This window comes from Alexandromys fortis, unplaced genomic scaffold (genome assembly GCF_014885135.2).
Source record: "Alexandromys fortis isolate MF-2015 unplaced genomic scaffold, M_Fortis_MF-2015_v1.1 scaffold_144, whole genome shotgun sequence".
Taxonomy (NCBI): Eukaryota; Metazoa; Chordata; class Mammalia; order Rodentia; family Cricetidae; genus Alexandromys; species Alexandromys fortis.
Genome location: NW_026068021.1, coordinates 3,157,134 through 3,183,214, shown reverse-complemented (window position 1 = coordinate 3,183,214; position 26,081 = coordinate 3,157,134). Strand labels below are relative to the sequence as shown.

Sequence of the window (26,081 nt, the reverse complement as noted above, 5' to 3'; positions counted from 1 at the left end):
TGCAGACCATGGTGTTCTCCCCAGGCCATCTTCTGAGATACAGGGACGAAGTAGCACAAGGTGACACCTTCCACCTGCACTCCTGGTCATTGGCACATATATCTGAATGTCCAGGCTACCCTGGCAAGAAGTCTCTGATGGCCAATGTAACTTGTGCTTCATAGTTGGGAACCTCTGAGACCTGAGCCCCCCTTTCTCATGGGGTGGGTCATACCGGCTGCTTGGCCTCAGCCCCTGAGCAATGACAGGTGGGGTCTAGGATGGACATGCAGGGCACTGCAAGAGGGGCAGGGTCTTAAGTAAGGCCCAGAGCAATGTTCCAGTTTGCTGAAGCTAATGAAATGCTCTCAGAAGTCTGACTAGAGCTTGGGATAGCTCAGTTGACTTGGTGAAGTGCTGGCCTTGCAAGCATGAGAACCTGGGTTCAATCCCTTGAAACCATACAGAATAGCCAGGTGCATATTTGTAATCTCAGTGTTAGGGAGGCAGAGACAAGTAGATCTCTGGGGCTCGCGGGCCGCCTGGGCTAGCCCGCTTGGTGATTTTTCAAGACAGAAACAGTCTCTAGCTAGGCCAGATTATTTCTCTACAGCTGACCCCTGAATCTTCTGGTCTTCCTGTTCCTGAGTAGTAACCAACCTCTGGGCAGAGACTATAAAAGGTCCACTCACATGGCACACCCATACCATGTAGACTGCTTTGGGTTTTACTTGGGCCACCTCACACATGGGGACCAGAGGTCAGAACAGGTTCAAAAATGGCAAGAGCCCTTCATGGTGGTTCATGCCTATAAATCACTGTAGTTAGGAGGATGAGGTAGCGAGATCATTCCAAGTCCAGGGTAGCCTTGGCTACATAAGAGTTTGAGGTTAGCCTTGGCTAAATAGTGAGTTCCAGGCCAGCTTAACTTAAAAAGTAAGACCCTGTCTCAAGGAGTGAAGGCTAGTGTGATGGCTTAGAATAGTGCCTGCCGTGTAAATGTAAGACCCGAACAGATCCCCAACCCCAACATAAAAAACTCGCAGAGCCAGGCAGTAGTGGTGCACGCCTTTAATCCCAGCACTCGGGAGGCAGAGGCAGGTGAGTCTGTGAGTCTGAGGCCAGCCTGGTCTATAAGAGCTAGTTCCAGGACAGCCAGAGCTGTTACACAGAGAGACCCTGTCTTGATAAACCAAACCAAATCCAAACAAAACACCTGTTACGTGTGTGTAATCCCAGCAATTGTAGGGACAAAGACAGGCAGATAGATCTTTGGTGCTTACTGGCAAGCCTAGCCAAAATGATGAAACTCTACATTCAGCGAGAGGTCCTGTCCTAAAAACTAATGTGGAAAATAACCAAGGAAGACACCCAGTATTGACCTCTGACCTCCTTACAAATGTACACACACATGAAATAGCAGAAGGTTGTGCCAGGATCTGCACAGTTACTGCCTGGCAAGCTGTCCCTCCTTGGGCCCTATGGGGTCAGACTTGCAGTTGGTCCTTTCACCAGAGGCGATGAGACCGAAGCCCCCTTCTTCCCCTGGTATTCTGATGACTCCCCATTATTCTTTGACCAGACCACCTTGGCCTGGTCAGATCCTTCTGAGTCAGTCCACAGCCACATTCCATGATAACCATGGCCCAACTTTGCTTGGTGTCAAGTTGGACTGAGGCATGTCTGAAGGGGGGTGGAAGGGGGAGAGGGAAGCAAGGTGCAGTGACCCCTACTGGTAGCATCCCCTACTGGCTCAGTAACTGCAGGCAACTTGTTGAATTTCTTTGGTTGGCACACCTTCCCCAGGACCAGGGTACAGAGGTTACTGGTGCATGTGTGGGTGTTTAGTGATGTCAGTTTGGCCTTCTCTCTAAAGTGCAGACCCCAGATACTGCCCAAGGCCTGGGATCTTTGTGTCTGAGCTCCTGGGAAGCGGATTCTTCCTAGCTTGTCGCTGCTTATGGCCTCTCCAGGGCAAAGGAAGGCAGCCCCCTGCTGGCCGAGCCCTAAGCCTCCTCTCGTATTTGAAGGCCAGTGCTGAGCCTCTACAGTGGAGTATTGAGCCCCTCCCAGTTCTGCTAACTGTGTGGGCTGAGGGGGCCACCCTGTGGGCCTGCCCATCCCAGAAGGCAGATAAGTGGGTGTGGGTGGCTTTTTACAGTCAGGTGCAGGGAGGAACAGAGTCTATCTTATCAACCCAGAAGGACCAGGGAGATGCCACTGGCCTTGACTCCTCCTGTCTCTGGGCCCCGAGAACAAGAAGGCAGGGAAGTGCACCCGCCTTGTCTGATACTGTGGGCTCTGGGAGCTGGCAACTGGGCAAAGCGATGCTGTTCCTGGGTGGTTTCCACCAGGCACTTCTGTCTGGTTGCTTGCCTGGACAGCTGGTCACTGACTCCCTACCTGTTACCTTTGTCCTCCGTGTTTCCAAAGCCAGTCTAGCCTATCCCAGACTCCCTGAGCACTGAACTGGGTACACAGGAAGAGGAAAGACAGAAGGGGGCTCCCAGGCCTGAGTCCCTGTACTCGGGCATGCTAGGCTGTGTGCCACAAGCTTTATAAAACACTTTAGAGCCGGGCGGTGGTGGCGCACGCCTTTAATCCCAGCACTTGGGAGGCAGAGGCAGGCGGATCTCTGGGAGTTCGAGACCAGCCTGGTCTACAAGAGCTAGTTCCGGGACAGGCTCCAAAGCTACAGAGAAACCCTGTCTCGAAAAACCAAAAAAAAAAAAAAAACACTTTAGGGTTGGGCCAACCTGAGGTTCAGAGGGAGGTGACTGTCCCAACTTTTGTTGTGGAACAGAGCTGGTCATCTGGGGACAAGGTCCACACCCTTTGCCCTATACTGCTCTGAGCCACATCATGGCTCACACCTTGGCTGTTTCTGACATCCAGCCTTGCTTTGTGGGCCCCAGCGAACCCACTACTTAGGGATCCATCACTCAGAAGACAAGCCCCACATGAAAAGAAAGCCCAACAAACTCTAAAAAATGCAAGGAGTTTATCTATAAATAAGCAGTCAGTAGCTGGCAGGCTGGCGCCCTGGCAACCCTGTTGTGCGGAATAGGTTAGGCTGCCCCTGGGAGGGCTTGGCCAAGTATCTGTGCTAGAACGCAGGACAAAGGGCCTTCTTCATACATCTAAGATAGCCACAGCCAGGCCGAGGCTATGTGGCTCCCCAGGCCTGAGTGACTGGGCCCATTCTCCCTGGCCATCTCTCTCTGCAGTGACACAGCCTGGGATCTACCATGCGCTGCTTCTGCCTGTGGAAGGAAGCGCCACCTGCAGGCTGTAACTAAGACATCTCACTGGGTCCTTAGGTTTGTCCAATTTGCCCAGGTGACTTCGCTCTGGGCGATATATAGGGAATAGAGAGGCCCAATGCGCCCCCCAGTGAGCTCTCAGAAGAGGCTGGGCCTCTGTCAAAAGAAATGCTGATGGGTGGGTCCCCTGCTAGGTTCCACACACCCCATGCCCCTACAGGTCCTCTGACGGAATCAGCATGCGTTTCTCTATGTTGCGACTCTTCTTACCCCCTCCGGAGCTGCTGGCTGGGCCAGGGTGGGTGCTGGACGATGGGTGCCCACCCTGGCCAGGCCCAGGAGCTTCGTGTGTGGACTGCTGTGTATACTGCTGGTATGCTGGTGAGAAGTTATGGATGGCGTCCTGGACAATGTCCTGTGGGCTGATGGTCTCCTTTAAGCCACTGGATATACTCTGCATAGGTGCTGGCGGGGCTGGAAGGTAGAACATGTGGGCCTGACTCACAGGTCCTCTGGTCCACAGCACCCCGCTTCATTAACCCAGTCCCTCATCCCTGTCTCACCTTGGGCTATCTGGGTCTGAGGATCCAGCATGTCCAGGCCTTGCCATTGGTTAGTAGGTGACCTTAGACTAGAGACCCAGCTCAGCTCCTTCATCCATCTTTCTTTCTTTCTTTCTTTCTTTCTTTCTTTCTTTCTTTCTTTCTTTCTTTCTTTCCTTCCCTCTCTCTCTCTCTCTCTCTCTCTCTCTTTCTTTCTTTCTTCCCTTCCCCCCCCTCTTTCTTTTTTAGTTTTTTGAGACAGGGTTTCTCTGTGTAACAGCCCTAGTTGTCCTGGAACTCACTCTTGTAGCCCAGGCTGTCCTCTAACTCACAGAGATCTGCCTGCCTCTGCCTCCCGAGTGCTGGGATTAAGGGCGCTCCTGTGTCTTAGCCTTGGTCTTGGGCTATCTTTGAATAGACTTCTGCCTTGAGTGGCCAGGAGCCATGCAGTCACCAGCCATGTGGCCAGTCAGCATACTCACTAGGCCAGCCAACTCAGCCACTCTTGACACCCTCCACAGGCACCAAGTATTAACAGAGTAGCTTCCTCTGTCCACATCTTTCAGAGCTCACAATCTCCCCTTGCCTGCCTGGCTAAGACCCCTCCAGGGATGGGCATCATGGCTGAGCCACTGCAGGTGCCCCTCAGTGGTGGGGCCCAGCTCACCTGGCGAGTTCTTCTTCTCTGAGTACACCTGACTGGGAAAGGCATAGCGCAGCGCAAGCGAGGCAAACAGCATCTCAACGCAGATAAGGAAATTCTGGTAGCCAGCGGCGAGGGTACCAGCCCCCACCCTGGTGCCGTCCACGGCCTGGACCTCAGGGATGACCCCAAACCTCTCCAAGATGGCCAGCACCATTCCTAGAGACAGACAACCATTCAGGCCCCATTGTTGGATGGAAGCCGAGCCCTGCCAAGGTTCTTACTGAAGCCGAGGGTATGCAGGGGGAAAGGCTAGCCTTATCCCAGGATTTCTTTGATACTGACCACATTGGTGGAGGGGCTGTGGTTGAGAAGGGCTGGGTACCTCAAAGTCAGGGTTCCTGTTTCTCACCCAGACATCCAACTTGGGCCTGGGGATCCCTGCTTTTATGCTGCTGGCTGTGGGGACTGAGTGAGATCTCATGGCCTGCTGGGGGCTTGGTGGGGACCAGGGTTCTGGAAGCCAAGGCTTCCTATTGTTGACAGATCTCACGGTCAACAGGCTCCCCTCCAGACTCTGCCAGCTCTGAGCTGAGCAGCTGAGTTATTGACTTTTTGTAAGGTTACAGATGCCGAGGCACACAAGGTTGAGATAGAGGTCAGATCTGAACCCAGGTCCCAGGGATGCCAGTCCTGGCCCCACACCCTTGCCCAGGCTCACGCACCCTGCCAGAAGGAGAGGAAGATGACGGCTTTGATGGTGAGGAACTTGAGCATTGGCTCAAAGGGCCTCAGGAGGTCTCTGGTAGCGAAGTAGAAAAGGACCAGAGCATAGAGAGCCAGGCTAACTGAGGCATTGTACACGAGGGTCACGTACAGGTAGCCGCTGTGGATGCTGGGTCAGAGGAAGTGCTGGTTAGAATAGTCTCTCATGACAGACATTCTTTTAGCCTGTCCCCTGGCTGGGCACCACAACCCCCAGGACAGCTCCATCTAGATCCTCCCTCCAGGGCCTCAGACAGTACCAAAGGGAGTAGTGGTTGAAGGCCTGGGGTTACCCCTCAGGAATAGGGCATGGTTCAGGCGCCTCCCCCAGAGCTGTGGCCTGTCCTCCTGGGCCCTCCCACAACCCTAGCAATGTTTTTGTTTGTTTGTTCTGAGGCAGGATTTCATGTAGCCCAGGCTGGCCTCAAACTCCTCAGATAGCCAAGGATGACCTCTAGTTTTTAATCCTCCTCTATCAACCTCCCAAGTGCTGCATGTCAAGTGTGTACCACCACCACACCCAGTTTATATGAAGTTGGGGATAGAACCCAGACGCTCATGCATGCTAGGCACACACTTTACCAACTGAGCTACAGCCCACAGAGAGGGGGAAGAAGGCCGCTTGAGGAAGGGACCTGCGGGGGAGCCCTGCCCCTCAGACACCTGCTCATAGTCCCCCTTACTTGAAGTCCCCATCGTGGTATTTGTCGAAAGCCTGGAGGATGATGGTGGTCAAAGCCATGACAGGTTTCACGATGCAGAACTGTAGTGTGGCCTGGGATGGGTGGGGGAAGGGAGTGAGGTTGGGATGGGGTGGGGCCGGGTGAGGGCATCGGGGTGGGGTGGGCAGGCCCCCTCACCTGTTTGCAGAAACGTAAGAAAGTGATGGAATAGGACATGCCACGGAGGCAGCAGGTCCCATAGAAGCAGCTGGACCTGCAGATGAGGAAGATGCCATTAAGGTCACTAGGAAGATAATTGGGGGTTCTACAGTGTGGCCCGGCTCGGGCCCCAGACGGGGCGGGGCCTGTGGGTGGACTCACCGGATGGGTTTGCCACGGATCTCAGCCATGATGGCGCTCTCTCCCCCCAGATATTGGAAGCACAAGGCCAGGAAACTGTAGATGACAAATGCTGCAGGGGGACAGGAGGTGACAGTGAGGGTCAGTCACAGAACCCCTCTGCATGCAGGTGCCACCAGATCCACTCAGCATACCCCAGGAGAGGGAGCGAGCTTACTCAGACTGTGAGTCCCAGGCATCGAGGTTGCCGATTGCGCAACCCCGGAAGCAGGTCCCAGCTGAGACAGGGCACCTTGGGGATGATGGCAGGGGAAGTGTGTGCAGGTAGGTGTGCATGTGTGAAGCTGAGGGTCCCCGCTGAGCTCCCGCAGGCCCAGCCTGGAGTATCACCTTCGTAGCAGTCTCGCACAGAGTCTAAGTAGACGTAGTATGGATGGCCCCCGAGGAGGAGGAGGCTGAGCCATGAGTCGAAGGCGTAGATGGGCACAATGAACAGGAGGCGGATGACGAAGCGCTGCTCTTGCGGGACGGTGTAGGAACGCAGGTGCGAGTAGATCTGTGGCAGAAGAGTTTCTATGGTGCCTCTGTCCCTGCTCCTGGCCCTGCCGTCCACCACATGGGTGCCAGCCCGAATACAAGAGGAACCGGAGCCGGGCAGAGCTCCAGGCTGCCCTCCGTCTCCTACACTGCCTAATGTTCCACTGAGCACAGGATGAGTAGAGAGTGGAAGCCATCAGAGGGAGGTTGAAGCATATATATTAGAAGAAGAGTCAAATCTGCTTATGACAGGAGCATCGTGGGTGGGTGCAAGACCAGTTGAGCATCCCTGGCTCCAACTAGAAAGTAGGACTGGGGAGGTGGCTCAGTTGCACCTTTGCAAGCATAAGGACCGGAGTTCAAGCCAGACTCATGGACAAAAAACTAGGTACATTAATGCATGCCTTTAATCCCAGTGCTGGGGAGGCAGAGACAGCTGGCTCTCTAGAACTCACTGGTCAGCCAGTGCAGCCAAATCGGGGAACTCCAGGTCTCCGTGGGAGACTGTCCCTTAAAAGTAGGATGGATGGTACCTGAGGAATAACACAGGAGGTAGCAGGGCAGGGTCCTGGCTAAGGTATAGTCCTTACCTAGCAAGAGCAATCCCTAGGACATGCTCCCTCAAAACTGAATACATGCTTAATATATACAAATATATATATTATTTTCAGTATAGCCTGACTTACTATGTAGCCCCGGCTGACCAGGAATTCACTCTGTAGACCAGGCTAGCCTTGAACGAATTGAGATCTGCCTGCCTCTGCTTCCCAAGTGCTGGGATTAAAGGCGTGAGCCACTACCAGACTTTATTATTGAATGTAACCCAAAGTCTTGCGCAGACTAAGTGAGTGGTTTCCCACTGAACCATATCTTCAGCTCTTTGAAACAGTATCAGTGGGCAGGGAGTGTGGCTTACTGGGAAAGCACTTGTCTAGCATGTGTGAAGTCCCAGGTTCAATCTCCAGTACCACCAAGAAAAAAAGCATTTGCAATTAACAAATAAAAACATTATGCATCTATAGCATCTGCACTGAGGATATGCCATTATGTGTGGGTGTCTATGGAGGCCAGAAGAGGGTGTCAGATCCCCTGCAGCGGGAGTTAAAGACAGTTGAGTCTGCAGGTGCTTGGTCCTCTGCGAGAGCCTCAAGTACTCTTAACTGCTGAGCCATCTCCCCAGCCCCTCCTTAGGGGATCTGCAGACACACGCTCTACCACTGAGCCACACCGCTAGTCCTTGTTCACTCTTGAGAAGAGGGACAGAAGTACCTTCCAGGGTCATTCCTCAGACACCATGCTCATACTGTGGGATGAGATCTTGCACTGAACCTGGAGGTCATGGATTTGACTCTACTTACAGCGGCTGGTCAGTTTCAGGGATCTGATTGGTCATCCCTCCTTGGGGTTATAGATGTGTCCTGCTCTGCCTGGCATATTTTTTATGGGTCCCAGAGATGGAGCTCTGGTCCCAGGCTTACACGGCGGCGGAGCCATCTCCTGTTTTGACAGACCATAAAAGGCTGAGACCAGCCAACCTCATGCCTCACTTGATTCTGTGACATGGTATGAAATCTTGAAAAAAAAAAAAAAAAAAAGACTGCTGTTGCTTTTGAGAGAGAGTCACACTCTGTAGCCCAGGTTGGCCTTGAATGCATGATCCTTCTGCCTTAGCCTCGCCCAGTGGTGAAGTGATGAGCCTGTCTGTCACACTAAGCCTAAAATTCATTCCTTAGGCATTTTCAAACTTGTAACATATTTTGATGCCCTGTGGGGTCATCTTGAAGAACATTCCCAAAGTCAGGACATTCACTCATCCAACAAGAGTTTCCTGGGTCCTGCTAAGTGTCAGAACTCAGTAAGGAGACCTAAATGTCCCCTATGGTACAGGTAGGCTCTCAACTTGGGGACCATGGGAAGGCCTCTTGCTCTTTGATCCCTTCTAGGAATCTGTCCCTTTACAGAAATAAAGAGGAAAAAAAAATCTGCGTGTAAAGAGGTTCATCACATGAACCCCAGTAACAACTGCTGGGGCTACGCTCACCATGGGATGCCAGGCTCACCCCATAGAGCCTATGTGTGGAGGAACGCTATATAGTCAGTAAGAACGGGGCTCCAATGCACAGCTCTACGGGAAATCCTCTGACGAGACGAGGTACCCAAGGTCAGAATAGAAAGCCAAGCAGGTTCAAGTGTCATCTCTGCCTAACGAAAATGGAAGGAAAGGGCTGGGGATGTGTTTCAGTCGATGGAGTGCCTGCCGAGCACGAAGGAAGCTCAGGGCTTCCTCCTCAGCTCCATATCAACCGGGAGGTGTGTGATGCACACCTGTAATTCCAGAACTTTGGAAATGGAAGCAGGAAGATCAGCAGTTCAAGGTTATCCTCTGCTACATAGGGAGTTTGTGTACCCTCAGCTGCACTCTACTTCTGAGCCATTCTCTTTCCTCTGTTTTATCTGGGGGTGGGGGTCTTGCTAGCTGTTCAGGCTGGTCTTGAACACATTGTGGACTCCACAGAGGCCTTCTCTTGGGATCTCCTCAGGTCAGCCTGTGCCCCTAAGCCCCTTTGTACAGAGTCTCTAAGAGGAAGTAGGCTAGGAGCTGGGTGCCTCCTCCTGGTTCCAGGACACTTGAGGAAGACTCTTTGGGGAGGTGCCCTGCGGGGCACGGAGGTCATGCTTTTAGAGGGAGCTGTGTGTGTACAGGGGCTGTGTGGGGTGCGAAGGTTGCTGGCGTCAGAGACCAGCTCCTTATCAGTCCCTTCCTCCCTCCCCAGCCGCTGAGGGAGGACAGAACGTGACCAGCCAGCGGGGAGACCTTTCCCAGGCTAGCACCACCTGGCTGGTGACCTTGGCAACTTGCTGCCCTCTCTTGCCTCAGTTTCACCATTTGTAAATGGAGGTGCTGATCCTCTCTCTGTGCCAGCCCCTACTCCTCCCAGAGGTCATCCTGCTGATCCTAACACGTGGCTGACACCTGCCTGGCCTGCCCTCAGGGCCAGGCCTGTATCCTGGTTACTGAGGCACACCTGGCCAGGTACCAGTCAGCAGGTGGTTGTCACAGGCAGAGGTGTTTGCTTAGTTCCTGCACACAGCTTACCTACTGACTCAGGCCCTCCCCTGGTGCCAAATGGGTGTTCCAAAGGGCCTGGGGCTTTCAGCTCCCAACACCAAACTCCAAGTCCTCGGCTCTCTGGCTCCAGCTCCCCAACTGCTCCCATATTCCAGCTGCCATATTCCTCCCCCAGTTCTCCACTCTGCCTGCCCAGCCCCCAGCTTCTTACTTCACAACTCTCCTAGCTCCACCCCCTACCCCTCAGCACCCTTCCAGTTCTTCACTGCCCCAGTTCCCATTCCTCTCAGTCCCCCACTCTCCTAGCTCCTCTCCTTCTCCCATCTTCCTGCCCCTCCTCCCCAAACTCCCGATGTCTGACTTGAGGTTCTCTGTATAGAGCAAAGTTCAAGCCCTGGCCATTCCTGGGGGGGGGGGGCTTTCTCTTCCAATTGTGTGAGCCTGGGGAAGCCTCCAGTCATCTCTGAGCCTTAGTGTTCTTGTTGTCTGGGACCTGGGACCAATCACTGATCTTGGTGAGCAGAGTGAGAGGCCTCAGACATGACTGGGGGTGCCCACCCAGCAAAGTACCCTCTGTCTGGCCGAGACCTCCCACCTTAGGTTTGGCCCCTGCATGTAAGCCCTGGACAAGGGCCATAGACAGACACTATGCCTGGGGTGTCCAGTACTGGAGGCTATGACTGGAGATTTCATGATCCCAGGATCTGTCCATGGGGGTCCATCTGAGCCGTGCCGGGTCCCATAGAGACTGTGAGCCCAGCAGGGTTTTGGGGTGCTTACCTGGTGGCAGGTTAGGAACAGAGCAGTCCATACAAACACGCCTGACACGCCTCGGGCCAATGCACTGGTGAGGAAGAGCTGGGGGGGCCCCTGTGAGCCGTTGTCCACACGCTCCATCTGCGGCCCGGCTGCCACCGTGGGCATTGCCGGAGAGGGGCTGGGTGGAATCCAGGTCGCTGACACCAAGGGAGCTCTGGCTGTTTTCAGAAAGCCTGATGCATTCCTCATCTGCAGAAGCCAAAAGAGGAGTGAGCAGCCAGGGCAGCCCCCTCCCCTCCGTGGGAGTGTGAGGGGCAGGAGGTGGGGCAGGAGATGGGCAAGGCCATGTGGGTGTCGCCCAGGGGCCAGCTCTGCCCACAGCCGTTTCTGCCTGCCTGGCTACCATCCCTAGCACCCCGCCCATATCCACAGAAGCTTCCCTGGGGGCCCACCGTGGCCACCTGTCCCCTTTGTGGGAGTCTGCCCTGGCTTTCCCACCCACTCTCCTGACTCTGGGTAGCCGTGGGATCCCACTTGAAGGACAAGGGACCTGGCCGCTTTGCTGCCTGGGGCTCAGATCCTGGGTGGATGTTCTGGGAGGAAGCCCCCTCAGGTTCCTTTGTGCTCTGGGCTCATTGACAGCTACTTCCTAGGAGTCAAAGACTGTTTCTAAGCAGGTGGCGACGACACGCACCTGTACTCCTAGCAAATATAAAGCCAGCCTGGGCTACCTAGTCACTCAGTTTCAAAATAGAAAAATATCTCCAAATTCAAAGCAAACTCAAATTCAAAGCAAACAATAAACCCCGAAACTTGTTTCTACCAAAGCAAACAATAAACCCGAAACTTGTCTGGGAAGTGGGGATCCACCTGCCTGGGACATTTGGGAGGGATGGCCAGTAATCATACCTTCAGGCAGGAGAAGGTGCTCCACCCCCACCGCCGGTGCTGGTCCGCCCCCACCTGACCCTTGCTTGCCTCTGACTCTGGCCAGATACTCTTTAGGGTCTCCACAAGCTCCAGCCGTAAGCAGTAGTGCATGTGCCAGCTGGGAGCCAACAACCTTGGGCCTCTTTCCTACCCTCAGTTGTCTGCCACGGGGGCGGGAGCCTACCTCGGTGAGCAGGAAGCTCTTTGGCCCAGGCCTGAGAGGCCTAGCCTCATGGGAAGCCTGGCTGGTCATTCACGCGGCCACATGGCCCCCACTGGAAGCCAAGCTTCGGTTTGGGGCAAGGCTGGTCTCTGGAGGGTAGCGCTAGGCCAGGAAAGGTACACAGGGCCTCACCTGGCCAATGGCCCACCTGGGCTGAGGGCTGAGGGAGGGGCAAAGGGAGGAGAAGCTAAGGCTTGTCCCCGCCCCTGTAGACACTCTATCCCTCTGGGGCGGTTTGCTCAGCAGCAGCTGGCTTCCAGGAACAGCCTGGCTGGCAGGTGCCTTCACCTGCTGGCACCAGGTTGCCAGGCAGTTGAGCAGGCAGGGACAAGAGAGAAGGGCGTGCATGAGCTGGGCCAGCTGGAAGAAGAAGGCCATGGGGGATTCGCGGACATAGAACTTCTTTTTTGAGTGGTGAGAAAGATCTAGAACTAGACAAAGTGGGGGCTGCCTATTGTGGGCATCCCTACTACTCCAGAATTGTGCGCTTAAAACTGGGTCGTGCTGAGGATGTGGCTTAGTTGGTGGAGTGCTGGCCTAGCATGCGTAGAGCTCAGGGTTCCACCCGTGTCGCATAAACTATGTGTGCTGGTGTCCGACTGTTTTCCCAGCACTTCGGTTAAAGGCAGGAGGGTTAGAAGTTCAAGGTCATTCTTGCTACAAACTGTTTCAGTCTAAACTGGGCTAGTGAAAGCCTGTCCCACTGAATCAGTCACTATACATATTCATGAATGAATATACAAATGAGCGAAAAAATAAAAATGGGTAAATTTAATCAAACCTCATGGCATAGGCCTGTCATCCCAGCTACTTTGGAATCTGAGGCATCACTGGTAAACCAAGACCAGCCTAGGATACAGAGTGAATTCAAGACCAGCTTGGGCAACTTAGTGAGACCCTATCTAAAAATAAAATATAAAAAGTGTGCTGGGAATGTAGTTCATCTTTAAACTGTCTTCCTAGACTCCCTCAGTGAGGGGCTGGGATGTGGCTCAGTGGTAGAGAACCTGCCTAGAATCCCCAGTGAGGGGCTGGGGTGTGGCTCAGTGGTAGAACACCTGCCTAGAATCCCTACCATGTGACATGCCTGTGGAAAGAGGCTCACCTGCCCTGGCTCCTGGAGTAGGTGGGGGCTCTGGCCATATCTCAGGTCTGTTCTGGATTCATATGGGCTTTACCAGTGTGGGTGTTTTATGATGACACCCATCTGGTCCTTTGTGCCACGTGACCCTACTGATGACTTAGACATGGCTTCAGGCTACTTTTCTTTTGGAGTTGAGACACGGACACTGGAGGCTTAGCACGTATCTGGGATACTCCAGAAGTACCCAACTGTACAAGGCTGAGATCTGTCAACCCCACGATCCCTTACAATCCATGTCTTCAAATCATGTACTTCCCATGACTGCACATGTCCTGGGAGTCATTCCCTGACTGCTTAGGCCACCTCTGTCCCTGACATACAGGCCCTGGACCATGGCTGCTGCACCCTCACCTCCCAGATACTGATGTCCTGGCCTCTGTCACTTCTAGTAATGTCTCCGCATCCCATTGCTAAAAGCTTTCATCTGAGATTTGTTTGGGTGTTTACCTGTCCTTCTTGTTAGGAGTTTCTGGAACCTGATGCTGTGCCTGGGTCCTTAATAACACAGAAGCCTCCCCACCCCATTCTTGGGCCTCCAGATCATGCCTCGACCTCAGCAGGCTCTGCCTCCTGCTGGAAAACTTTGGTCATTGCAGCATCTTCCCAGTGGGTTTTAAGCTGTGAGGTGGGAGAGATCAGGTAGCCATCTCAGGAATGGACTTTAATGGAGGCGATGGCACCCTTCTGGGTAGTGGAGCCCCCTTTCTGGCTCCCCCTTCTGGGCATGTGAGGTGGGGGCAGAGAAGGGTCTCTGCTGGGTGCACCCTGTGGCTTTGGCAAACGCATCCTTGATATGTCTAGGGTTGGGGACCATCTTTGCTGCCTGGCTCTGGAACAAGGGAAGGGCTTGCCAAATGACTCGCCTGCAGAGGGAGTCCACAGTCTCGACAGAGTACCACATCCCGGAAGCTGGAGAAAGAGGGGGAGCCGCTGTGCTGAGCTCAGATACAAGCTTCTCTCTTGCCACCTTCCCCTGTGACCCCTCACTTCTCCAGCTGTATCTGCTTCTTCACACACACACTGCCGAGTGAGGCCTCACCAGAGGCCACAGTCACAGAGGGCTGGACCCGGCCACACCCATATGAGGATAGTCCCACTAGCCTACTGTTCACTGTGACCAGGACACTAGATTCCTGCCAATCCGGAAGACGGTACTGAGAGAACTGGGGGTGGGGGTTCAGGAGAGCCGCTCTGCCTGTTCCTCGCTTCCACCCCTGTCCCATGGCCTCCACCTCTGATAGGGGCTGAGGTTTCCACACTGGGCTTCAGCCTGGTCTGTGGCAAGTCTCTAGCTGGCCATGTGGTCTCTCTAGAGTCAGGGTCAGGGTTTGTTTGCCCCGGGGTAAGTAACCTGCTGGTAGAACTCGCTGGCTGAGCTGGCACATTCAGGGCTGGCCCTGCAGGGTGGACAGTATAATTTTGGCATCCAGTCGCCCCAGGCTGATCTCCAAATCCTCTGGATCCCCTGCTAGCGTCCACTGGGTGTCAGTGAGGTTTGTTTCTGTCAGCGCTCTGGCCCTGATCCAGCTAACACCCACACCTGAGGCGTGGCAGGGCGGAGATGAAGCCAAGAGCTCCCTATGGGTCAAGGTGCTCAGGTAGGTTGAGAGGCCCTGGGTATATCTCTTTGCGGGTTCCAGGAAGTCTGGGTGATGAGTCCCGATTGCTGGCCTTCCGTGTTGGGGATCCCCACAGCCACTCCTTCTCTCTGCCTGTGCCTCCTTCAGCTGAGACTTCCAGCCTACCTGCCTAGAATACAAGTCTAGAATGTGTATGTAGTGCCTTCTGGTGACCGAGATGTGGCCCCTACTTGGATAGATGTAGCCTTGAGAAAGGTGGGGCAGACAAGTCAACATGACCAAGCCTTGCCTCAGTTTCCCCAGGCTGTTATCTTTCTGTTTATGGTTTCACAGAGGGTCTGGACACACAAAGGGGACTCGGGTTGCTAATCTCAGGTGGCTATAGGTTCTCTCACCAGGCCAGTGAGGACCTGGGGCTCAGAGCCAGCTCAGCTGCCTTGGTGTCAGCTGAAGCACAGGTGGATCCCTGAGGATGAGTAGGATCTGCTTGTGCCCAATGGCCCTAGACCCCATGGTGGGTCATCCCCGTGATGTCTGCCAACTGTGCCCCCTCCTGCTCCTGTACCCACCTTCCTCTCTAGACCCGACTCTTCAGCCTTCAGAGAACCTGTCGGGGCCTGTCCGGGCTTGACTTTGCCCCACAGCCAGATGCCAGACTTGGGTGTGGACCTGGGGGCCCTTCCACTTGGAGATGGGCAAAGCCTTGCCTTGGTCCTGAGACCCTTTGTAGTAAGGAGGGAGTCTGGACACAGGTGGAGAAGATGGGCTAGGGGATGAGATTCTCTGATTCTTGGCAGCAAGTGTGTCCCCACCGTGTTGGTGTCGTGGGGCCACCGCTTGGACACCATTCTATTCCTGAGCCAGCCCCACACGCATGCACACTCACTCACACCCACACAGCTCACCTCCATGGTGGCTCTGGGCAGCTGGCAGGGCCCACTGGGCTGGTGCGTTGCTTTGGTTTCTCAGGACACACTCTGCAGTTTCTGGACCTAAGGAGGTCCCTCCTCAGTGTGGTCTCCAGATCTCTGCTGTCCTTCTTCTCAGCAACCAGGGAAGCCCATGCCCCTTGGATACTCTTGCTGCTTCCTGAGCATGGCTTCTCAGAGGGCCCTGAAACTCCTCCCAGTCCTGCCTGGCCTGCCTTGCCTGCCCAACAGCCTTGTAGGAACACACCCTTCACCCGGCCACACCCTCTGTCATCCTGGATTCTGGGACCAGTCTTTCTTTCCCTGTCCTGGTCAATAGTGTCCACAGGCTGAGTCCTTAGAGCTGCGTGGATAGACAGGCTTGTGACCATGAACCCAGTGGGAGCTGGTCTCCACATCCCACATGGGTTCTCAGGTAGGGTCATGATGCCAGTGACTTGTATGGACTGAAGGGCAAGGATGATTTCTAGCTTCTCCCTCTATCCACGCAGCTCCCTTTCCTTTCATCTCTGAAGCGCCTGAAGGCAGACATCACCTCTAACCTCTAATCAAGGTCACTGACATCTGTCCCAGGATGCTGGCATCAGGAGACACAGGCTAAGTAAGTGACTGCCATGGTTGTCCAAGGGCATGGAAGAGCTTTGAAAGTGGGTGGGTCAGGGCACTAACAGAATCTTGGGGATTGGGACCAGCAAGGTGGCTCAAGAAACAAAAGGGTGCTTGCCACCAAGTCTGATGACCTGAGTTTGATCTGATCCTAAGGGCCTGCATGGTAGAAGGAAAATCTTTACTTCCTCACTATCCCCCACATGTATGTAATGGGACATGCATGCCCACACAAAAAAAAGTATAAAAAAAATCTCGTTTGTCCTACATCTTTGGTATGGCCTTGGGGAGCTGCAGCTGGGCCCTAGTTGTGAGGGATGCCCAATGCTTCTCATGTTCTGGGTGGTAGGTACCACCAAATCTTTTTATTGAAGATCTCGCCCCATCTCCCTGCTTCTTCCAAGCACCCTTTATCCCCATGGCTTCATTTGTGTTCGGCCCTCCATCTTGTCGGCAGTCTGTCACCCCCAAAGCCAGTGTCTGGTGGTGGGGCTGGGTTCAGGGCTCCACGAGGCCTTAGGTGCCATGTCCACTCTGCAGTGGGCTCTGAGGCCTGGGACTTTTCAAGCTGTGTTACTTGGGCTTGTATCTAGAGATTTCTCCCACTTGGGCAGGGTTCTGGGGTCTTCCAGCCTGTGGTCCTTGTAGAATCTGTTTATTCCCACTTTCAGCCAAGCCTAGCACTCTCGACCCTTCGGACAAGCCCCGATGTGTGATGGCAAACTGTAAGTCATAGCAGTAATGCCCCTGCAGTCACCCTGTGCATCATGTAGGCCCCTGCTCCAGTTGCTCACTTAAGGGCTTGTCTTTGTCTCTTTTGGTATGTGGCATGTGGCATTTTGGGCAGCTGCTTCATCTGCCTGGCTTTTCCATGGGTTCTGGAGATCGGAACTCCGGCCCTCAAGTTTGGTTAAGTCTTTCATCACAGCTCTGGGCCTCTTGATTTCCCAGTCCTCAACCTCAAGCCAGGACAGTTCACTGGCTTGCCTGTGTGCTGCTTACTTGGCTATAGGGAGCAAGGTAGGGCTTGGTCAAGCTCCTGGAAAGGCTCCTGCAGGGTCCCCTGAGGATTTATACCTTCCTAGGCCTCCCTTGACCTCTTTACTGCCGTCACCTACTGAGCAAGAGCACATTGTCCTAGCCACTGGGGAGGCTGCTTCCTCTCAGCAGAAAACTGCTAAACGACCTCATGGTGGCAAAGGCATGGCCCTTAGGGGGCAGCCTGGCCTGAGCATGTGACAGGCAGAGCAGTTTATGTTTACTTGGGCTAGGAGTTGATTACAGATCTACCCCAGGTGTGTGCCACGTGCAGCGCCTGTGTCCACAGAAATCCTTTCCACCCAGGAATTGCTGGCGCTGTGGATCTCTTTGGGGTGACGTGGGTCTCTCCTGAGTTACAGTGGCAGCGGAGCACAGGGGACGCTCTAGCCAGGTCCCTTCTCCAGTAGAGCCTTGGCTGATTTACACAGCAGATTTGGACTTAGATGATTAAGGCATTTGTTACGGGCCTGTGTTTTACGGCTACCAGACAGCTCCAGACAGCTCCAAGCAGCTGTAAATACTGCCCAGCTTGGAGAGGGAGCCAGTTCAACTACAGGTCAGTTTCAGTACCCCTTCCCAAGCAGGCAGCCTCCAGCCCTGCAGACAAAGTGAATGAAGCTACCTTTACGCCCCCAGCTATCATTTATGTGGAATACACTCTGTCACTTGCGTTTTGGGCTGGTGGAGGACCCAAAGAGATGACTGGAAAGGAAACCGCTTGACCCAGGACCAGAAGCCTGGAAGCAAAACCAGCATCCCTGAGCCTTATTGGCGGATGGAGCTGACATTGATGAAGGAGCTGTTAAAGGGCCTGGTGCCTGGGTGCTCCATCTGGGCTCGAATCCCAGCTCTTTTACCCGGGAGCAGCTGCTGCATAGCCTCTCTGGGGCACAGATGTCGGGAAAAGGTTGGTGAAAGGGAAGTAATGGGTCACCCAATGGGTCATGTGAGTTGTCTGCCTAGGGACCAAATCAGAAAACCAAAGCCACAAACCAGAACTTGGACCTAGCCTTGAGCTCCACCCAGGGTGCTCTCTATCTTCTAAGGCTAGGAAGCTGGGGCTTGCTGATTATTATCCATCTGAATAATCACAGGGCGATACCAAACAGAGACCTTTGGCCAGTGCCGCCACCCTACAGGGCTCACCTGAGCATGCCCTGCCCTGGCTGGCTCTACCAGCTGTTTGTGTTCCACACCGGTCCTTCTCCTTCACGGCCTGTGAGATTTCTGATGGCCCATACTCTCCAGAGGCTGGTGGCAACTGGGAGGATGGGGAAGAGGTTACAGAGGGGACGCCTGGTTGAGAAGTGCCAGACCCCACCATCAGTCTACCCAGGGGACGTAAAGGAGAAGGGAAACCAGGGTCTGGGAAAAGATGGACAAAGGGCAAAGTTGTGTGGGAGAGCTGCCTGCCAGGGATGGGGGTGCAAGCACGGGGCTCTCAGAGGCTTTGGGACACCCCTGTTATAGGCAGCAACATCTCCTTCCAGAAGTTGGGCACAACTCCTCACTCCCACCCCAGCTGAGCTGGTGTCCCCAGCTGTCCCAACCCACTCTAAGTGAAAGTGGCCACCCAAGCTCACCGCCCATCCCCGGACCTGGCAGGCACTTCTGAACCTTTGGCTCAGAGGCCAAGTCAGCAATTCTGTCCTTGTTTCCTGAGCACACAGGTGACATCCTGGGTCCCTGAAAAGGCACTGGCTTGCTTTCCATCCTGGACTTCTACATGGCTTTTCTGTGGCCTCTTCTCCTCTGGTCAGAATGACCGTCAGAATGTCAGAGCAGATTCCCTATCGGACCTGAGAAATCCCCACTCAGCTGTGATCAGGGACCCCATCCTCTGCCTATCTCCTCCCATGGCAGGGGACCCTAGGGGTCCCAGGATGCCAATCTTCAGAGGAATGGGCACCAACAGGCCAACTCTGGGCATCAATGCCAGCCTAATGTCCAGTGACATTAGGCTTGCAGTGAGCCTTGGAAGTATTTCTAATAGCGAATCCCAACTTGATTTAGAAGCCTTCCTCCTCTCTGAGCTGAGGATTGCTCACCCCCCTACTTCCCCCATGGATTTCCCATCTAGCCCATCTTTAGGGACTTGCTCGGCTTCCCACATGTCCAGTCTCTGCACACACTTGTCCCTCACTATATTATGTAATTTGAGGCTCTGGCCCATGCCCCCACATGCCTGGGATCTACCTCACATGCCAGCAACCATGCACCGTGCTTTTGCCAAACAGGAGGTTTTCCTTACAGTGTCCTGAAGCGAACCTTGACACATGACCATAATGTCTCAGCATTATCGACAAGGCTAGCGAAGTATTTTAGATGTATTTTAGATTTATTTTTGATAAAAAAAAAAAAGTCTCCCCACAGGTGCCGCTGCACACTGAGGGCTGCCAGTCCCCAAACTGGGTGATTTCCACTCAGCAGGTGCCTCTGTTGTAGCCCAGAACGGTTCCGGTGCACCAGGCAGAACACAGTAGCCACATAGAGCAAGTCCTGAGATCTGAATGTTGTTCCCAGCTTCAAGGGCTAAAGCCAGAGAATGAGCCTCCACCTGACTGTCTTGGTGCTGGAAACATGGGTGGCATAGACCCTGATGAGTGTCTACCGGATCCGACTGTCATGTACTGTGACTTCAGGTCACCACACCTGGCACATCCGGATCACCTCCTTCAAGGCCTTCAGCCCCTCCATGCTCTTGTCCTTCACAGCCATGGCCAGGAGAACGGCTCTGTTTCCTGCTTCTTGAGACACAAACGCTACCAGGTTCTTTGCAAAGACATGGATGAGCGGCTGGGGAGGGGAGAAGACAGGAAACCTCACTTTTATTCTTCTTCTTAAAGATAGGTTGTCAATTTTTGTAGCCCAGGCTAGCCTGGAAGTCATATAGCCCAAGTTACTGAATTCATGGAGATCTTCCTGCCTTAGTCTCCTGGGATTCCAGGTTCTAGGATTCCAGGCATGTGTTGACATACCCAGGTTTTTTGTTTGTTTGTTTTTTTAAAGAGTGTGTGCACATAAATAGGTATGAGGAGGCCTGAAGACAACCCAGGTATGAGGCATAGAGCACCATCATCTACTTTGAGACAGGGTCTCTCATTGACCTGGAATCCTCCAGACTGCATGGCCAGCAAGCCCCAAGATCCTTCTATCTCTGCCATCCCAGCACTGAGAATATCATTTATTTATTTATTTATTTATTTATTTATTTGTAAATATTGAGACAGGGCCCTCTCTATGGTTGGAACTTGCTATGTAGATGAGGCTGGCCTCAGCCTCACCAATGCTAGAGTTAAAAGTGCTCATCACCAAGCTGAGTCTCACACTCAAACTTAGGCCATGCTTGCAAGGACTTTAGGAACTGAGCTATTTCCTCAGTCTCTATTTTATTTGTTTAGTTAGTTTATAAAGCAAGAGCTCACTATGTAGCCCTGATTGATCTGGAACTTGCTAGAAGGAGTAACATGCCTGCACAGGCGATACACAGATTAATAGAAAGATGTAAGAGTTAGTTAATAAGAAACCTGAGCTAATAGGCCAAACAGTGTTTTAAAATATAGTTTCTGTGTGGTTATTTTGGGTTTGGGCAGCCAGGAAATGAACAAGCAGTCTCTGTCTATGTGTGCATGTGTGTGTTTTTTGTCTGGGAGAGCGAGAGTACAACTTGTGGCAGTTAGCTTTCTCCATCCACCGTGGGTTCAGGGGACTGAACACAGGCTCGCAAGCCAGGTGCTTTACCCCCGAGCTCTCTCATAGCTCCCTGCCTTTTGAATAGAGAGTCTCATATAGCCCACACTGGCCTTATGTAGCTGGGAATGAAACTGAACTCCTGGCCCGGTGGTGGTGGCACACACATTTAATCCTAGCACTTGGGAGGTAGAGGCAGGTGGATCTCTATGAGTTTGAGGCCAGCCTGGTCCCTGTCTCAGAGAACAAAACAAAAACCAAACTAAACCCTGTTTTGAAACAGGGTTTCTTTCTCTGTGTAGCCCTGGCTGTCCTGGAACTCCCCCTGTAGAACAGGACAACTCAGAGATCCACCTGCCTCTATCTCCCAAGTGCTGGAATTAAAGGCATTTGCCACCACTGCTCTGCTGTATGTGTGTATACATACATATTTACATACATATACACATATATACATATATATATATATTGTGTGTGTGTGTATGGATATTTTGCCTGCCTGTATGAGTGTGGACCATGTGTGTGCAGTGCCTACAGCGGGGGGTGCTGGATCCTCTAGGACTGAAGTTATGGATGGCTATGAGCCACCATGTGGGTGTTGGGAATTGAACCCAGGTCCTTTGGAAGAACAGTCAGTGTTCTTATCGGCTGAGCCATCTCTCCAGCCCTTGTTTTTGTTTCTTTTTAAGGGGAGGAGAAGAGGGTCTATCTCTAGCTGGCCTCGAACTCACCACGTAGCCCAGTCTGATCACAAACTCGTAGTAACCATTCTGCTCCAGTCTCCCAAGGCAGGAGTACAGGCATGCACAACCACACCCGGCTCAAACACTCTATTCTCCTGATGCTCTCCTTAAGCACCCATCAGGGATCCAGACCAGCTTCCCACACCTTCCCTAAATCACCTCCAGGGACAAAAAGGCCACAGTGATTCAGAGTGCTGAGTGGACCGCACAGGGCAGACATAACCAACTGCCGACGAGGCATCATTAAGATTTTCCCTGGGTGTCTCTGGGTACCATCTTGTGGTTACCCCTAACCCAGACAGACATGCCTGCAGAGGGGATTGCTGTCAAGACTCAAGAAGCAGACATACACATAAAGCCTTCATTAGCATAAAGCCACACAATGGGGGTCAAATCGAGGAGATGGCTGTGTCACAAAAATCAATACCTCCACTGAGTGTTGAGTCAAATGCTGACACACCAGGAAAAGCATCATTCGGGGCAGCCAGGGCACCCTCAGATCTGAAAGGTCCTGGAGAACGCTTACTGTGTCCTTGGGTGTGTACGGAGGGGCACCTATCAGACACCCCATATCCTTCTGGACAAATGACTCCCAGAAAAAGATTGTTCTCCCAACCCCTTTACCTCGTCCTTCCCGAGGAGGACTTTCGTGGTTAGCATTGGCTTGGTGATGTCATTGGCCACGTTGCTGGGCTCCAAGGAGACTAGCGTACCCATCTTCCCAAACTGGGTCACCACAACCAGGATGTGGCTGCTGAAGGCTGTGCAGATCACCTGGGTGGGCACACCGCATACCACTTCTGTCTTCTGTTTAGATACTACCAATGGCTTGTCTTCCATGGTTGTGTTCTTCAGTGGGGGCTTCAGTCATAAAGGAAAGAAAAAGGGGAGGGAGCACTCAGTCTGGTCCATCCTGGAGCTCCAAAGCAGAAATGCCAAGCAAGCCATTTAAAGTTTTAAGTAGTAGTGCATGCCTGTCATCCCTGCACAAGGAAGGCCGAGGCTGGAGGACCCCGAGTTCGAGGTCAGCCTGAGTTACGTGGGAGAGACACTATCTTAATAACCTACCCCGGCTCAAAACCGAGTGTGCGCATGCTCAGACAGGCTTCTATTAGTGTCTTTGTCCAGCCACACTGCCTGCGATTACAACCCATCGCTCTCCCCGCTGTCACCTACTTGTAGATTACCAGGGAGAAGGGAAACTACCGAGCTCACCGGGGACCCCGACCCCGCAGGGCTGGGGGCGGTTGGGGCACTACCGACTGCAGCCGGGCCTGAAACCGGCAGCAACCAGCGCTCACCGCATCGACCACGCCAAAAACAAAAGTCCGGGCACAACGGAGCCAGCTCACACTTCGCAAACGCGCGGGTAGAGAACTTCCGGTTCCGGTCTTTAGTCCGGTCCGTGGTTCGCCGCAATCCCAGAGCCTTAGGTTCCGCATTGCTACGGAGACCGCTAGGCTTCGAGATAAAAGAACTCTGTGTCGCCTCTGGGTCTAGGCGCTTCTAGACCCTGTGGGCGGTGCTTGAACCCAGTGTAGAGGGCTTCGTGTCCCGGCTGTGGACCCAGCTGTGGAGTGGATGGCAATAATAGTTACTATTTATTTACATTTTTTGGTTTTGGGAGACAGGTTTTCTCTGTGTAGCCTCGAACTCGAGATTCACTTACTTCTGCCTCCCAAGTGCTGGGATTAAAGGTGTGCCCCACCACTGCCCGGTTTATGTTTATTTTCATTTGGTGTGTACCTGACTTTGTCTCTCTCTCTCTCTCTCTCTCTCTCTCTCTCTCTCTCTCTCTCTCTCTCTCTCTCTCTCTCTGTATGTTTGTTTTTTAGAGACAGGGTATCTCTATGTAGCCATGCTGTTGTGGAACTCACTATGTAGACTAGGCTGGCTTCGAACTCATGGGGATCTGCCTTCGGAGTTCTGGGATTATTTTCTTCTTTTTTTGAGACAGGGTCTTAGTAGCCTAGGTTAGCCAAGGTTGGGTGACCTTGAACTCCTGACCCTCCTGCTTCCATCTTCCAAGTGTTGGGATGGCAAGCATGCCCTACCATGCATGGTTTAAGTGTTGTGGGGATAAAATCCAGGAGTTTGGCTGGGTGTTGGTGGCACATGCACTTGGGAGTCAGAGGCAGGTGGATCTCTGTGAGTTTGAGACCAGCCTGGTCTACAGAGCGAGCTCCAGGACAACCAGGGCTACAAAGAGGAAACCCTGCCTTGAAAAACCAGAAACCAAACCAAAAAAAAAAAAAAAAAAAAAAAAAAACCTCCAGGAGTTTGTGCAAACTCACCAACTGAGCTAAACCCCAGCCCCCATTTAATCTCTTTCCTCTTTCCCTCTGTTTTTCATTTCTTCCTTCCTTTCTTTTGGGTATTGAGAAACAAGTCTACTCATTTAAATAGGTATTGCTCATCTGACAGAATGCTTTAAAAAATTAAACAGTATTTGTTTATTTTTTATTTGTGTATTTTTGCCTGCCTGAATGTATGTGTACTATGTACATACAGTACCCTCAGAGGCCAGAAGAGGGAGTTGGATTCCCTGGAACTGGAGTTACAGACAGTTGTGGGCTGCCATGTAGATGCCGGGAACCAAACCTGGTTCTTTGCAAGAGCAGCAAATGCTCATAACATTGAGCCATTAAATTAAAACGATTTTTTCCATAAAAGTATAGATTTCAAATTGAACGTTTTTTCCTTATTCTTTCTACCTCTCCTTTCCTCCTCTTCCTTTCTGTTAATCCTCCTCATTTTCCCAAACAAATTCATTTCTTTCACTTATACACACACACACACACACACACACACACACACACACGTAAAACCTAGGAACCGCAACTGAGAGAAAACATACAATACCTGTCTTACTGAGACTGGCTTAATTTGCTTACCATGATTACCTCCAGTTTCGACTACTTTTAAAAATGACATAACCTCATTCATGTGTGTGTGTGTGTGTGTGTGTGGGTTCCTGTCTGTGTGTGGGGGGGGTGCAGGTATGTGTGGAGGTCAGAGGTCAATTTAGTTACTGTTCCTCTGGAGCTGTATACCCACCTTTTTTCTGTTCTGTTCTGCTCCTCCTCCGCCCCCCCCCCCCACAGGTTCTCACTCTGTAGCCTTAGCTGGCCTGGAACTAATTATGCACGTGAGGCTGGTCTCAAACTCAGAGATTCTTTCACCACCGCTGGGGTTAAAGGTGTGCTACCACACACGGCTACACCTTGTTTCTTGAGCTAGGTTCTTGAGCTAGGTAGGACCGCTGGTCCAGAGCTCACTAGTTAGACTAGGGGGATGCCAGCAAGCTCAGGGATGTATATGCCTGTCTCCACTTCCCCAGTGCTGGGCTTACAGGCTTTTAGACATGGCCTCTGGGGGATGGAACTTTGTTTTTTGTGCTTGCAAGGTAAGAACTTCACTGACATCCATCTTGCTGGCCTCACCTCATTCTTTACGGCCCAGGTTCCACTGTGTATATACTTCATGTTTTCCTTACCCATCCATTTGTTGTTATAGACCTAGATCAGTTCATCTTTTGCAGCCCCCATAGAAATGCCATGAGCCCCTTTGAAAACAGAATGCTCGAATGCGTGGTCTGACCCCACCCTGACCTTCCCTGATGTTCAGCTTGATGCCTGTCCTGGTTTCCTGACGCTGGCTGAGGATACTTGAGCCTGGGCCACTGACCCTCACCAGGTCCCAGCTAATTCCTGGTGGGAATCTCAGGGAAAAGCAGGAGGAAGCTCCTGAACTGCAGTGTGAGTTTTGCATTTAAGCCAGAAAGCTCCCCTGTCACCCTGATGGAGGTTTCACCGACTGGGAACGTCTTGGGCAGACACTGGGAAAAGCTGCAACCTTGAGACCCTTTCCCAGAGTCCTGAAACCCCACCTCGGAAGCTTTTCTGTACACTCTGCTGACTGCCCCCAAAAAATCCCCGTTTCTGCTTACATACTCAAGTCCTTAGACAGCTCAGGCATTCTTCTCAATAAATTCCCTCCCTCCTTGAGTTAATGACTCCTTATCCAAGCTCCGTCGAGCTGTATGAAGCTTGCTTCCAAAATGATTTCTTGGTGGTGTAAAAGAAAAGGCATGCATACAAAGCATGATGGGAATAGACATAGATCGAGAGGAAACTCGTTTCTGAGCATTCTCGCGGTTGGCACGTGAAGGGGGAAGATTAGGGTTTCATGGCACTAATACTCAAGAGGCAAGGAGCGTATAGATTTCTCAGCAAAGTCTTTTTGTCGGTTCTAAATTTAAACACGCATCCGCCCACACACCGCAAAAGCAAATTGCTGGCGTGTTGCTTTGCCTAGAGAAATCTTCAAAAGCTTTTGATCCACCTTGTTAGGCATTCTCTCTCGGAGACAGAGGTCCAGGAACTCTGCTTCCCCAGCACGTGGAAGCCCTGGAAACTTACCGATCACCTTTGCAAAAGGGATATTGGAGAACAAGGTGGACGGCATTCTGGTCACATTGTCGAGCAGCTAGGTGAGGAGTTGACTCAGGGCTGGTTTGGATCTTGATCTGTTGATAAAGAACAAGCCTGAAGGAAAACAGGGGAAAGGTTGTGTCCGGCTGAGGTGCTGTTGTTTCAGGGAGGAGACCTCCCCT

The 26,081-nt window shown here is 52.6% G+C and overlaps 2 protein-coding genes across 7 annotated transcripts; both read right to left on the bottom strand.

Moving 5' to 3' along the window:
- Positions 1-1,035: 1,035 nt before the first annotated feature.
- Tmem184a (transmembrane protein 184A) lies at positions 1,036-15,534 on the bottom strand. Of its 3 annotated transcripts, none has more exons than XM_050163158.1 (9): positions 15,363-15,534; positions 10,602-10,829; positions 6,605-6,770; positions 6,236-6,326; positions 6,053-6,128; positions 5,876-5,967; positions 5,153-5,322; positions 4,452-4,646; positions 1,036-3,716 (listed from the first exon to the last, which is right to left on the bottom strand). In XM_050163158.1, exons 1-9 carry the CDS (start codon positions 15,366-15,368, stop codon positions 3,457-3,459), a joined length of 1,284 nt encoding a protein of 427 aa, XP_050019115.1. In that variant the 5' UTR covers positions 15,369-15,534; the 3' UTR covers positions 1,036-3,456. The 3 variants fall into 3 exon arrangements, with proteins under 3 accessions (XP_050019115.1, XP_050019114.1, XP_050019113.1); XM_050163157.1 differs by lacking the exon at positions 15,363-15,534 and adding an exon at positions 11,695-11,877; XM_050163156.1 differs by lacking the exon at positions 15,363-15,534 and adding an exon at positions 11,490-11,640.
- A 3,824-nt stretch (positions 15,535-19,358) lies between these two features.
- Psmg3 (proteasome assembly chaperone 3) lies at positions 19,359-22,876 on the bottom strand. 4 transcript variants are annotated; one of them, XM_050163171.1, is made up of 3 exons: positions 22,768-22,876; positions 22,091-22,327; positions 19,359-19,829 (listed from the first exon to the last, which is right to left on the bottom strand). In XM_050163171.1, the coding sequence occupies exons 2-3, from the start codon at positions 22,304-22,306 to the stop codon at positions 19,677-19,679; spliced, it is 369 nt and encodes a 122-aa protein (XP_050019128.1). In that variant the 5' UTR covers positions 22,307-22,327; positions 22,768-22,876; the 3' UTR covers positions 19,359-19,676. The 4 variants fall into 4 exon arrangements, with proteins under 4 accessions (XP_050019128.1, XP_050019126.1, XP_050019129.1 ...); XM_050163169.1 differs by having other exon boundaries at positions 22,682-22,843; XM_050163172.1 differs by having other exon boundaries at positions 22,643-22,824.
- Positions 22,877-26,081: the final 3,205 nt, after the last annotated feature.